Source organism: Notamacropus eugenii, chromosome 2 (genome assembly GCF_028372415.1).
Source record: "Notamacropus eugenii isolate mMacEug1 chromosome 2, mMacEug1.pri_v2, whole genome shotgun sequence".
Taxonomy (NCBI): domain Eukaryota; kingdom Metazoa; phylum Chordata; class Mammalia; order Diprotodontia; family Macropodidae; genus Notamacropus; species Notamacropus eugenii.
In genome coordinates this window covers 10,811,937-10,824,669 of record NC_092873.1, presented here as the reverse complement: position 1 = coordinate 10,824,669, position 12,733 = coordinate 10,811,937, and the positions used below count along the sequence as shown (strand labels likewise).

Sequence of the window (12,733 nt, the reverse complement as noted above, 5' to 3'; positions counted from 1 at the left end):
TACATATGTATGTACATTTATATATTTATTTATATTGATATATCTGTTCCTGCGTGGATGTGTATATGTACACACAAAAATATACATGTACACATACGTAATTACACACACGTGTGCGTGTGTTCATATAATTATATGTCTGAAATCTGGTAAAACTGTCAATCTAAGGGGGACTTTTCCAAGATTTTGTGTTCTGCTTCAGTCCATTGCCATCCACACGACTTTCAGCAAATGGTTTTCTGTCGTTAGGCTTCTGGTTCTTGAATTATAAAATGATGTACTAACTCATCCGTAGTGTCCCTTTTTGCTCTAATAATCTATAGTTTCAAATGCGTGAACTCCACTTCTGTTCCACAGTTAGCAATATAAATAAATATAAATATTTCCCTCATAAAGGTTGTGCAAATTTTAGGTGAGATCATGTATTGAAAGTACTTTCCAAAGACCTTGAAATGTCTGAAATAGAATCATCAGTGTGAGATAAAATGCATGGAGAAAAGGAAATCAAATATCTTGAAAGACAGAGAGCTTTGTCGGTTCAAAAACGCGTTCCAAATCTTCCGATTGACGATGTAGTTTTAAGTCCTGTTCTTTGCTCAAATTGACAGAAATAGGAAATAGGTGAAACTCCCTCAGTTAGCTTTTCTCTGAATACACTATGCTTCTGGGACCCTTGGTGTCTATTTTGAATTTTTATGGAAATATCACAATAAATAATTTTATTTTGAATAAAATTTTTTTTCTTTTTCTTATGTTTAGGTTTCTCTTAAGAATGAAAAGGAAAAATACCTGCAGAAAACAAAGGAAATCGCAGAGTATGGTGCCATGCACCAAGTGGAATTACACACAGTAAAAATTAACTATCAGCACACCAGAAAGCACCACACAGAAGAAACTGAAGCTTTGAAAGAAATGATTGAGGAGCTTCAACAGGAATTACAATGGAACAGAGAAGCGTTAAGAAAAATCGGATTTCAGTGCCGTCGACGAGTAAACGTTCTGAAAGCTGAGAATGCCACGCTGAACTCTAAACTGCAGAATGCAGAACAAAACATTGAAAAACTACAGGACGATAGGGCATCATACGCGTCCAGGTTGATTGAAGTTGGTCGCGAATATGAGTTATCAAAATTAGCCCTTGAGGATTCCTTTGAGGGGGAAAGAGATGAGTGGCTTCATTTAAAGGACAAACTAAACCGTGATTGGTTGAGTCTAAGAGAGGATAACGCTGTCCTTTCTGAAAAACTCTCTAAGACTGAAAGTAGAGCCAAGAGTTTAGAAAATGAGCTAGACCATGTTCAGGAATCCCTCACAGAAAAGACATACATTGTAGAAAACACACAAAGAGAACTGAACCATGCTGAAGAGAAGGCAAAGGAACTTGAAGAAACAAATCAAGTGTTAAAGGAAAAAGTCAACAGATACAGTTTGGAAAATGAATCTCTCCAGGAAAGATTAGGCCAAATCCAGAGTGAAAATACGGTGCTGCAGCAAGAGCTTGAAGACACACAGAAGAAAATCATATTTCATGAAAAGCAAATTCGTGATGCCCAGGTGCAATTTATTGATCTCTTCAATAAAGCTTATGCTGATATTGATAAACAAGCTCTTATAGTAGAAGAGAGCAATAAAGTATTAGTTAATGAGTGAATGGAACCACTTAAGAGAGCAAACGTGGAAATATGAAAATGAGAAGGCCGCAAGAGGGTTCGCTCTTGAAGTATTTTACTTGGATAAGTTTTAGTCTTTTTGAAATGAAATTCAAGTTAATTTTTATCAAGATATCTTAGGAATTTGAATATTCGACAGGCTGGTGATGCTATTATCTTTCATTGTACAAATTCTGATATATAAGAATTGAGAGTGAGAATCCACGATATGATAAACAGAACAAGTAATATAATAACTTTTAAGATCAAATGAATACAAAAATGAAAATAAAATGTACTGTAATACAATATAAGTAATAAAGCAAACAATTGAAAGCAATTTTAAATATAAAATAATAGTATAAAAGCTATAAGTATAAAAATAATTTACAAATTCTTCTTTTAGGTAACAACACGTTTTGCTTCAAGAAATTATGTTGTCCATGACATTTGGCTTAATAAATATTTGTATAGGAAATCTCTAGTGTCTAAATAAAGATAAATTTTTATTTCATTAATTTTTCTATTATTCCATTTCAACATTGAAATGGAACAAATTTTTTCAAATGCTGCAACTTAAGAAAAGTCTTCCAACATAATGCTAGGAACAATATTACATTTCAAGTATGAAATCTCTTATGAGATAACTGTGCAATATTCTCTTTACGAGTTTCATTAAAATTTAAACATACTCATCTGTTTAACTAGTTTCAATTTAGACACTTTTGAACTAATTTTTGAAACATTAACGATTGGATTCTAGTTGTAGTGAAATTCCGTAGTCGAGCCACTACTTTTCTTTGAAATTTAGGACAGTGCTTCTATTCAGAAACATTATGATTCTTCATTAAGCGTTAATTTTTCAGTTACTAATCTTATTTTTTAATTGTACTCCACTATTTTTTCATCTCTGTTTTTTTTTTTTTTTTTTTTTGTGGTTGGACTAACAAGTCTTGCTCAGTTTCCAAAGTTGCCGGTTCTGGAATCACTCATTTTAGTTCCTTAATATGAATAATTTATACAGTCTAATAGCAGATCTCATTATCTGTGATTTTTCATATATGCAATGAGGGTGAATTCTACCATGTATTGTCCTGGGTAATGATTTCATCTAAAAAATTTAAAATTTTATCTAGTCATTCCATAATAGAATATAGTTTACTTGTAGAAATTCAGTGAATTGTGCCAATTTTACTCTCTGAACTTTACATTGTCTTCTTTTAGCCTTATGTTTTCTTCAAAAAATTTGATGAGACTCTACTAAAATTTACTTTTACAAAGTACTTCATCTTGTCTAATTAGAAAAAAACATTTGGCTTCTTTTGATTTTTGGCTTCATTTGGTTTTCATAATTTATTCAATAATTCCCCTTGCTCTGTAGTGAAAAAGGAGAGGAATTGTTGCAGTATATCATTCTATACACATACGGTTGTGTTTTTCTGTGTGGATATCTACATATACATATATGTGAACGGATGAATACGTCTGTATGTCCAAAACTCTGTACTTCTAACATGCTATGTACACATAGCGTGGAGAACTGGCATATTTTCCAGAGTTTCCTCTTTTTTCTCCATTCACTGAAACCAGGAGTGTAACTCCTATCTGAATAGAGAAAGCAACTTCCTCGCAGGCTAAGCAAAGACTGTTGAAGATGTGAATAGTACCTAGCGGCCACATTTGTTGTTGACATTTTGGCTTTGGGCATGTGAAGTGCTTTTACCAAGCCTGACAAGCATATCAGTGCCTATGTTCACTCTCCAGCGTAAACCATGAGAGGAAAGAAAGCACAACCTTTTCTTGTAGATGTCTTTCTTCTACGGACTGGCACACAGAAATAAGGTAGTCAACTTTTCCGAAAAATGGAATGGGAAACCTTTAAGTTTTCTGCCAAGTATAAAAAAGTGTACATTCTTCCCTCCTGTTTCCTTTACTTTGCATGGGAATTTCCCGTAAAATGTTTTAGTCCCTAGATAGCTTTGGAGGTGGTCTCATTCTTGTCAATTAAGACATAATGGGGAAAGCAGGCTGACTGTAGTAATTTCTGAGGAGTCTTCTGAGGGAGATCTCATTTGCTCCGTGCTAAATGGAAGTTGAGTGGTATAATCCAAACAACTTTGCTGCCCCAGGAGCCAAGTTTCAATCCTTTTCTCTCTAAACGTCTACCTTTATTACCTTGGTTACTCATTAAACCTCTTTGGAGTTTAGTTTTTCTCACCTGCAAAATGAGGTTGTTTTCTTAATCCCTAAGAGATTTCTGTCTTTCAATCGTTGATAATTATGAATATACTGAAGAAATTAAGTTGCATGCAAAATTATATAGACTTTTGATTTGAATTTTAAATTTATATTTATTTTACACGAGCTAATGTTGCTTTATGAAATCTGTAATATTAGTAATTTGGACATATTTCTGTCAGGCTAGAGTAAGAAATCTTCAGCGAGAATCACCTGTTTCCTGCAATTATCAGTTCCTGACAGGAGTTTCACAACAAGTCACATCATTTAATGAAATTGATTATGAAGATAAGGAAAAACTAAAGAAGGAAGTAGATGAAACCAAAAGTCAAGTACGTATGCAAAAAGATCAGTAATTTGTTCTGGAAACAAATGAGTGGAAAGTATATTCAGTGTGACATTTCACATTTTTAAGCAATATATTTAGTTTTAATATTCTCCAATCACTACGACAAAACTTAGATTTTTTTCCCACCCCAAGAGCCATACACTTCTATATAGAATCTACATATACATTCCTACTGAGTACATTTTCACTATAGTCATGCTGTGTAGAGGAACTAAAATAAATGGGAGAAATCATATAACAAACCAAAATATAATACACACACACACACACACACACACACACTCACACACATACAGAAATGATCTGTTAAATTCTGCGATTGAATTCGATAGTTCTTTCCCTGTATGTGGAAAGCATTTTGCCTTAGGGCATCATTAGGAATTTTTTTTTTTCTGTGACTATCGAAGTCTACCAGAAAAAGCTCTTGCACACTTTGGTGGTTGCTGTGCACAAAGTTCTGCTGGTGCTGCTCCTCTTGCTCAGCATCAAACCATGTAAATATTTCCAGGCTTCTCTGAAGTCATCTTGCTCATCATTTCTTATAGTGCAATAGTATTCCATGATATTCATATACCATAATGTCTTCAGCCATTCCCCAATTGATGGGCACCCCCTTGATTTTCAGTTTTTGGCCACTACAAAGAGTGATGCTATAAATATTTTTGTACATGTGGGGCCCTTTCTCATTTTTATTATCTCTTGGGAATACAGTCATATTGCTGTATATTCCTGGGTGAAGGGGTATGCACATTTTTGTAGCCCTTTCAGCATAGTTCCAAAGCGCTCTCCAGAATGGTTGGATGAGCTCACAGCTCCACAAACAATGAATTAGTGTTCCAACTCTCCCACATCCTCTCCAACATTTATCATTTTCCTGTTCTGTCATGTTTGCCAGTCTAATAGGTGTGTTGTGGTACCTCAGAGTTGTTTTGATTTGCATGTCTCTAATCAAAAGTGGTCGAGAGCATTTCTTCTATGATTATAGGTATCTTTAATTTCTTCCTCTGAAAATTGTTTGTTCATATCCTTTTACCATTTATCAATTGGGGAATGACTTGTATTCTGGTACATTTGACTCAGTTCTCCATATACTCTATCAATGAGGCCTTTATCCCCAACATTAACTACAATGTACTACATCCCTCCGAATCTTGATTGCATTGGGTCTGCTTGTGCAAAAACTTTTCAGCTTAATGCAATCACAATTATTCACCTTTCCCTTCATAATGCTTACTGTCTTTCCTTTAGTCAAAAACTCTTCCCTTTTCCATAAATCTGATAAATACACTATTCCTTCCTCCTTCACCTTGTCTGTGGTATCAATCTTTATCCCTAGATCATGTACCCATTCATTCTTGTGAATGGTGTCAGGAATTGGTCTATGCTTAGTTTCCACGACATTGTTATCCAGTTTTCCCAGCAATTTTCTCGAACAGTGAGTTCTTATCCCAGAAGGTAGGGGTCCTTGAGTTTATCAACCCAGAGACTGCTATATTCTTTGCCTGCTATCTCTTGAGTACCTAGCCCATTCCACTTCTCTACCCTTCTCTTTCTTAGCTACTACCTAGTGGTTTGGGGAATTGCTGCTTTCTCATTTTACCAGTTTTGTCAATTTTCTGAACACTGTGCCTGTAATTTCCGTTGACTTAGAATTACATCTACAACTTCCAAAATCTGTACACGTAAATTTTAATACTTATATTCACTCTTTCTGTGGTTGACTATTTGGTTTATCTGTCCTTATGCAAAGAGAAGAGGTGTTTCTCCCACGACCAATAATAGCTCAATCATTTCTATCATACTTGATTTTTAGAAACACCTTGACCTTCATTTTCTCATTTAATCCCCCAAACAGCACTGTCAAGTACAAATTCTTTGTTTCTTTCTGTTCAAACTACTCCTTGAATAACAAGAAAATGCTATTTCTTCACATTTTGTACATACAGAAATTGTACATGGAAAGGATAAATTGAAGTTGAAGTAATTAGATGAATGCTTTCATTAATATTCCCTAACTTAATCAATCTGATCTCACCTTGTGGATTTCCACCTCCATACCTCCATCTTGTTTAGGTACTCTTCTTGTTTAGTTACACTTCCTCATCTGTGCTACCTATTCAAAACCTTTCTACTCTTCACATTCAAGATGTTTTTGAATTACAAAAGTATGATTCTTTTGCCATAATGCTTTTTGGGCTTTTCACCCCTGTTGATTCCTGAATCTCCTCAAATACACTTTTCATCTGATACCACAAAATCTGGTATTTAATTACATATGGATTGTCCTATGGTGATCGCATTTCTTATCAAAAAATCAATTGCTTTATCTCATTGTTTTTTACCCAATTATAATGGAGTTCCTTGAGGACAGGGAGTATTCATGCTTCCTTATTTTCCATAGAAATTCCTTTTCACAGGATGTTGGCAGTAGAGTAATTGTTATTATTGTAGTAGCAAAAGTAGTAGTAGTAGTTGTAATAGATTTGGTAGTAGTACTTCTAGTAGAAGTAGTAGTGGTACTGGTAATAATAGTAGTATTACTAGTGGAAGAACAAGAAGGACAAAACTATATGCTCATTTCTTGGCTTTGCCTAGGCTGAAAATGTAGTGAAAATGAAAATTGACTCAAGGTAATATTTATACGAAAGCACCTTGAGTTTGTCTATTCTGGTTTTTTATATATTTTCGATTTCCCAGAGCCTGCAATGGCCACATATAAATTCAGTAAAAAAAAAAATTATTGTTGTTATTATTATTAGAAATTATTACAGTGAAGGGGAGGTTACGCATAGAATAGCAACACAGTCAAATTCCCCTAACGGGTTTCCATTATTAGTGTCAAATGCCTTTCTCCTGTTTCATTTGCTTTCCCATATTTATATGTAGTTATGTGTGCTATTCATCATTATGCCTGTTTAGAAGTGATATTTCTGACATTCCTCAAACATATTTTCAAACTAGTACCCATCATAAGTGGTAAATCAAGGGAAATCTAAGGCAAAGTGATCAAAAAGAGAATTTTGTATGATGAGATGTTTCTCAGCTTGAAGGGGATTTTCAGCAATTATGGATAAAATCTTGAGTCTGGGCTGAGAAAGATCTTATTACAGATATAGCCTCAGATGCTCTCTGTGTGATCTTAGGCAAGTCACTTGATCTTTTCAGTATTCTCAAACATGAAATGGGGTTGATAATAGCACCTACCTCCCAGGGTTGTTGTGCGAATCAAATGAGATCATAATTGCAAATCACTCAACTTTATGGCCTTTGTTCCTTGCACACATTAGACACTGACTAAATGCTAGTTTCGCTACACTGAAAACAAAAGACCATTGTCATTTTCATACAAATAACCACTGCCTCCCCCATTTTCGTATCCACCTCCTAATTTTCCAAAAGCGTTCTTTTAACCTCGTTAATTTCAGTATACTTCCCTTAGCTATGAAATTATTACAAGGTCCAATCTCATTCTTAGAAAAACTTCTTTACTCTGGCATTTGACGCTTGAGACATTTTTCTAGGTTTCAGAAACCAGTACGAGAGTGAAACAACTTTTTTTTCCCCAATTAACTCCCCTATCCCTCATTCTCTTCATTTCTCTCACATTATTTGTGGAACACATCGATTAAAATATTACCCTTCCAAACCTTTTGGTTTTAGGCTCCAGTCCAGAAACTAGGTGTGGACTGAGCCCTTGAAAGTAACGTAAGGAAGAAATAAGTTAGAGTCCCTCTTTGTCAGTACAAATTGCCTCATGTAAATGGTATTCAGGGCAAACTAGCACCCATTTCTAGTCTAATTTCCCAGATCATCCAAGTTTTTGCTCTGTAAAATTTCAGTCAAATTACAATTTCTTCCTTGTTCAAAATTTACCTCATTAACTAGTGAATATTCATTATGTGAATTCCACTATGAGAGGTTCTGAGCAGGTAGCAAAAGCTATGTATAAGACATGCATTTTCTCCTTGAAGAATTTTCAGTCTCTCTAGCATACCAATGCCAAATAAAGGAATTTCATGTTTAATACAACGTAGCATATAAACAACTACTAAGTGAATGGTAAACGTAAGTATTTATGAAAAGGAGAGATCACTAGAGGTGGAGGTTAGAACAGATGGTATTATCCACCCCTATTTTTAACACAAGAAGTTCCCAGTGCAAATTTGCTGAGGTAGCAACTCTAGTGGAAGAAAAATTGCCAAATATCTGAATTTTATATATGCGTACACACATCTATACATCTGTATATATGTATATACATTATTGATAGCATATATAGGAGGGTGAACTTTCAAAATTTTACGTCCTGGCTCAGTCTCTTGGCATACAACTTGTTTTTATGAATGTTTTTCTCTCTCAAACCTTGGATTCTTCATTTATAAAAAATCTGTACTAACTCATGACTTGTCCATTTTTGCTCTGTTTATAGTTCTAAATGAGTATAGTGCAGTTGATTATCCTGAAAATATTTAGTGAATTCCTGCTAGGTCCCTATACAATATATCACCAGTAGACACTGAAATAATAAAGAACTAAAATGAGAGGTGATTCTCAATGTAGGCACTTACCCCAATAGCATATTCACTGAATGCTGCAGACAAAAATCTCAAAGAATGCAGTGAAGGCAAGGATCATTGCAGCAAAATAGTAAGGAAAGCATTGAAGAAAAGTGAGAACTTTGAGTTGCCTTCGAGATTTGGGAAGGGATCAGCAGGATAGGAGAGCAATGGAGTCCAATAGGCTAAGAAAGTGATGGATCAGTAGGATAGGGAGCGATAGGAAAATACAAAAAGCATAGGAGTGTGAGGAGGGGAGCCGTAGAGCAATTAGAATTAAAAGTTGGAAAAATGTGATGAAGTGAGAGATAAGAGAAAAAAAGACGGAGAATTTAAGCCTCAATCTGATAGCCCATAGAAGTTCCTGTACATGTTGCTGAGTAAGGCAGTAACATGATCACAACGATGTTTGATAGTACTTGGCTTAGCATTTTGTAGGAAAGATTGGTGTGGGGGCAAAATTAGAACAGAAAGACCCAGTAGCCCTTTTGTTTTTAATTAAACTGTATGCAACTGATTTAACACCAGTGTGATTGCTTCCTCCTTTGTAAAATGAGAAGGTGGGATTAAATGCTCACCTCCCTCACTCTTTGATCCTCGGCTTGAAGTCATGATCCAGGACCAAAGGTGTCTCCATGAGATAGAAGAGGAAAGAGAAACAGGGTGAAAGGATAATTTATAGGGAAAATAAATTACCAATCACAGAAGAGAAAGAGGATCTATGTTTCAGTGAAGTCAGAGACTAAGAAGAAAAGTTTTTGGATACCAGTATGACTTCTACCTCTTGAGAATGCAGTTGTAGTAGACTAGTAAGGAGGGAATAACTGATTTTATGGCAATGAAGAAAGGCACTATATTTTAGGAATAGAGATCTTGCCTCAGACGTAAGCGTAGGTTGAAATCCCAATGTTGACATAAATGGCTTCATGAACCTGGGCCAGTTTTGTATAATTTTGGTGCCCTAAGTTATTCAGTAAAACTCTGAGAGTTGCAGATTCTGAGATGTCGGTTGAGGGCAGGGCCTATTTGTACTGATACGTTATAAACGTTATGACTGGGAATTTCCTATACCAATTAAGTCACAGATAAATAGAAAATAAATAAGGGAAGAGTTACAGATAAATAGATGAATGAAATGGAAATAGGAAATGAAGAAATTGCAGCTGTGGTAATCATTCATTGGAGAAATGTGGAAGCAAAGAGGAGAAATGCGGTATTCACCACAATGAGCAGACTTCTGTCTTCCTTTGCAAGAGAGTAAAGAGCACCTGGCTCATAATCGGGAACAACAGATAACCACTCAAGGAGAAAAAGAAAACGTCAATTTACTCACGTTGCATCTCTCTTATTTCAGTACAAAGAGATTAGCAGAACTGTTTTACACCCTTACTTACAAAGACATACATTGTCATTTCAACATAGGAATGATTGGAACATGGGTCAGGTGTGCCAACACAAAGGGGAAGTGGAGCTGAACGGATAATTATCATGGGTTCTAGAGAAGTAGGAAAGGCCAATGTTCCTCCAAGGTGTGGTGTGTTGGGAAACTTGGCCCACTTTCTATTCATTCCTATTCCTTTCAACCATTCCTAAATTTATGAATATTGTTGGTAAAAGTAATACCTATATTGAATCAAATCAGAACTTTCATTGATTTAAATTTCAAAAGAAAAGAAATAGTTTGTAGTGAAATCACGGGAAATGTATGTCATGTCAAGGAAGATCAATCATTTTCAAATCTTTCCATATTTGTTTTGGTTCAACAATCTATGCTTAAATTGATATTTACAATTGGAGCTAGAGTTAATGAAGAGAATCCCTTTGAGAAATGCCAGTTCAATTGTGATATTTTTCATTGTAAAATTTTTTTAAAGCTTCGTATTGAAAGGGAAAAATTCACGAGACTCAATGAGTGGAAGCAATGTCTGGAAGATTCTCTAGAACGACAAATGAAGAGAAATGATGAATTAGAGGAAGATTTAAATCGGTAAGACCCCTTTTGGCAGGCCTTTCAAAGGAAACATAAAGTAAGCAAGGACTTCACTATTTTGTTAAATACTGAGTACAAATTCATTTTGTATATTAACACTTATAGAATTCCACCATGGATGATTCTAAGTGAACAAAGGGTTTTTTTTTTTTTTCACTTTCATTTTCTTCACTAACTTACCGCTGACAAATAAACCTTCTGTCCTGCATCTCTGGAGCTATAGTAAAATGCTGCATAGCACCTGTACCTGAAAGTATGTTTGGTGGAATGATACTATACAGCATTTGACAGTCGCTTGTTCAGTATACTATTTCTGGACACAAATGCTTCTCTATGGTAAATCTCTATGTTTTCCATCCTAATTTATTTCCTTCATTATTTACCTAATTTGTTCAATTGTCATTCAGTCAAAAAGTATTATCAAACATCGATTGTATATAAAATACTGTGCTGGTCCTGGACTGGCAGGGGTCGATTACTAATGTGCAGTCCCTGCTTTGACAGTGAGTGATTGTAGGCTATTCAAAGAGGTAATGTAGGGACCCAAATAAGCTGTGCAAATGAGAATGTATTAAGTGCTTTAAAATGGTCGAAATGAGGGGGCGGAGCCAAGATGGCGGAGTAGAAAGACGCACATACACATAGCTCTGAACCCACAACCCATAGAATGGCTACAGGGAAGTAACTCACGGCAAATTCCGCACCCAGAGGCCACAGAACATTGGAGCGAGGGAGATTTCTGTTCCAGAGAGACCTGCAAACCTCTCGCGGGGGGTCCTTCGCGCTGCGGACTGGGCGCCGGGACTGGGAGCTGAGTGCAGCCCTGCCGCGGCCGCGGCACCGAGAGGAAAAGATGCGAGCAGGCTTCACAGACAGGATCTCCAGCGGCCACGCGGGTCCCTCCACCCACAGAGGGATCTGCAAACCTCTCGCAAAAGGTCCGTCGCGCTGCAGACACAAAGCCCAGCCCAGACCTGCTGCGGCCACGGCTGCGGCACCGAGAGAAACAGATCCAAGCAGGCTTCAGGGACTGGATCTCCAGCGGCCTCACAAGTCCCTCCACCCACAGGTGACAGGGGTGGGTGAGAGAGTCTCTTTGGCGGGTCGAGAGGGGAGTGGGGTGCCCCCATAATTCAGGCCCCCCCCCCGGGAGGTAGAAGCTGAGAGGCGGCTGCAGACAGGGGCTCCCCAAGCGGGCGGGAGCTTGAATCCATTGCGGAAGGTCTGCGCATAAACCCCCTGAGGGAACTGAGCCTGAGAGGTGGCCCTGCCCCGATCTCAGCACCAGATCATAATCTCATACTGAATAGCAGCCCTGCCCCCGCCAAAAGCCCTGAGGCTGGAAGCAGCATTTGAATCTCAGACCACAAACACGGGCTGGGAGGATCAGGAGGTGAGGTGGGTGTGAGGAAAATATTCAGAGGTCAAGTCACTGGCTGGGAAAATGCCCAGAAAAGGGAAAAGAAATAAGACTATAGAAGGTTACTTTCTTGGCGAACAGGCATTTCCTCCCTTCCTTTCTGATGAGGAAGAACAATGCTTACCATCAGGCAAAGACACAGAAATCAAGGCTTCTGTGTCCCAGCCCACCCAATGGGCTCAGGCCATGGAAGAGCTCAAAAAGAATTTTGAAAATCAAGTTAGAGAGGTGGAGGAAAAGCTGGGAAGAGAAATGAGAGACATGAAGTCAAAGCATGAACAGCAGATCAGCTCCCTGCTAAGGGAGACCCAAAAAAATGTTGAAGAAATTAACACCTTAAAAACTAGCCTAACTCAATTGGCAAAAGAGGTTCAAAAAGCCAATGAGGAGAAGAATGCTTTCAAAAGCAGAATTAGCCAAATGGAAAAGGAGATTCAAAAGCTCACTGAAGAAAATAGTTCTTTCAAAATTAGAATGGCACAGATGGAGGCTAATGACTTTATGCAAAACCAAGAAATCACAGAACAAAGA

General features: G+C 37.0%; 1 protein-coding gene across 1 annotated transcript; it reads left to right on the top strand.

The window, feature by feature from the left end:
• The first annotated feature begins 485 nt into the window (after positions 1 to 485).
• Positions 486 to 12,277, top strand: LOC140522493 (ankyrin repeat domain-containing protein 26-like). The gene is made up of 4 exons (XM_072637918.1): positions 486 to 572; positions 760 to 1,554; positions 4,070 to 4,219; positions 10,667 to 12,277. Exons 1-4 carry the CDS (start codon positions 486 to 488, stop codon positions 10,781 to 10,783), a joined length of 1,149 nt encoding a protein of 382 aa, XP_072494019.1. The 3' UTR covers positions 10,784 to 12,277.
• Positions 12,278 to 12,733: the final 456 nt, after the last annotated feature.

Excerpts from the sequence above, each read along its gene's own strand:
- LOC140522493 (XM_072637918.1), top strand. The coding sequence starts at position 486 with ATGCATGGAGAAAAGGAAATCAAATATCTTGAAAGACAGAGAGCTTTG. Across the intron at positions 1,555-4,069 it reads AGCAAATTCGTGATGCCCAG|GCTAGAGTAAGAAATCTTCA; the intron begins GTGCAATTTATT and ends TATTTCTGTCAG. Across the intron at positions 4,220-10,666 it reads TAGATGAAACCAAAAGTCAA|CTTCGTATTGAAAGGGAAAA; the intron begins GTACGTATGCAA and ends ATTTTTTTAAAG.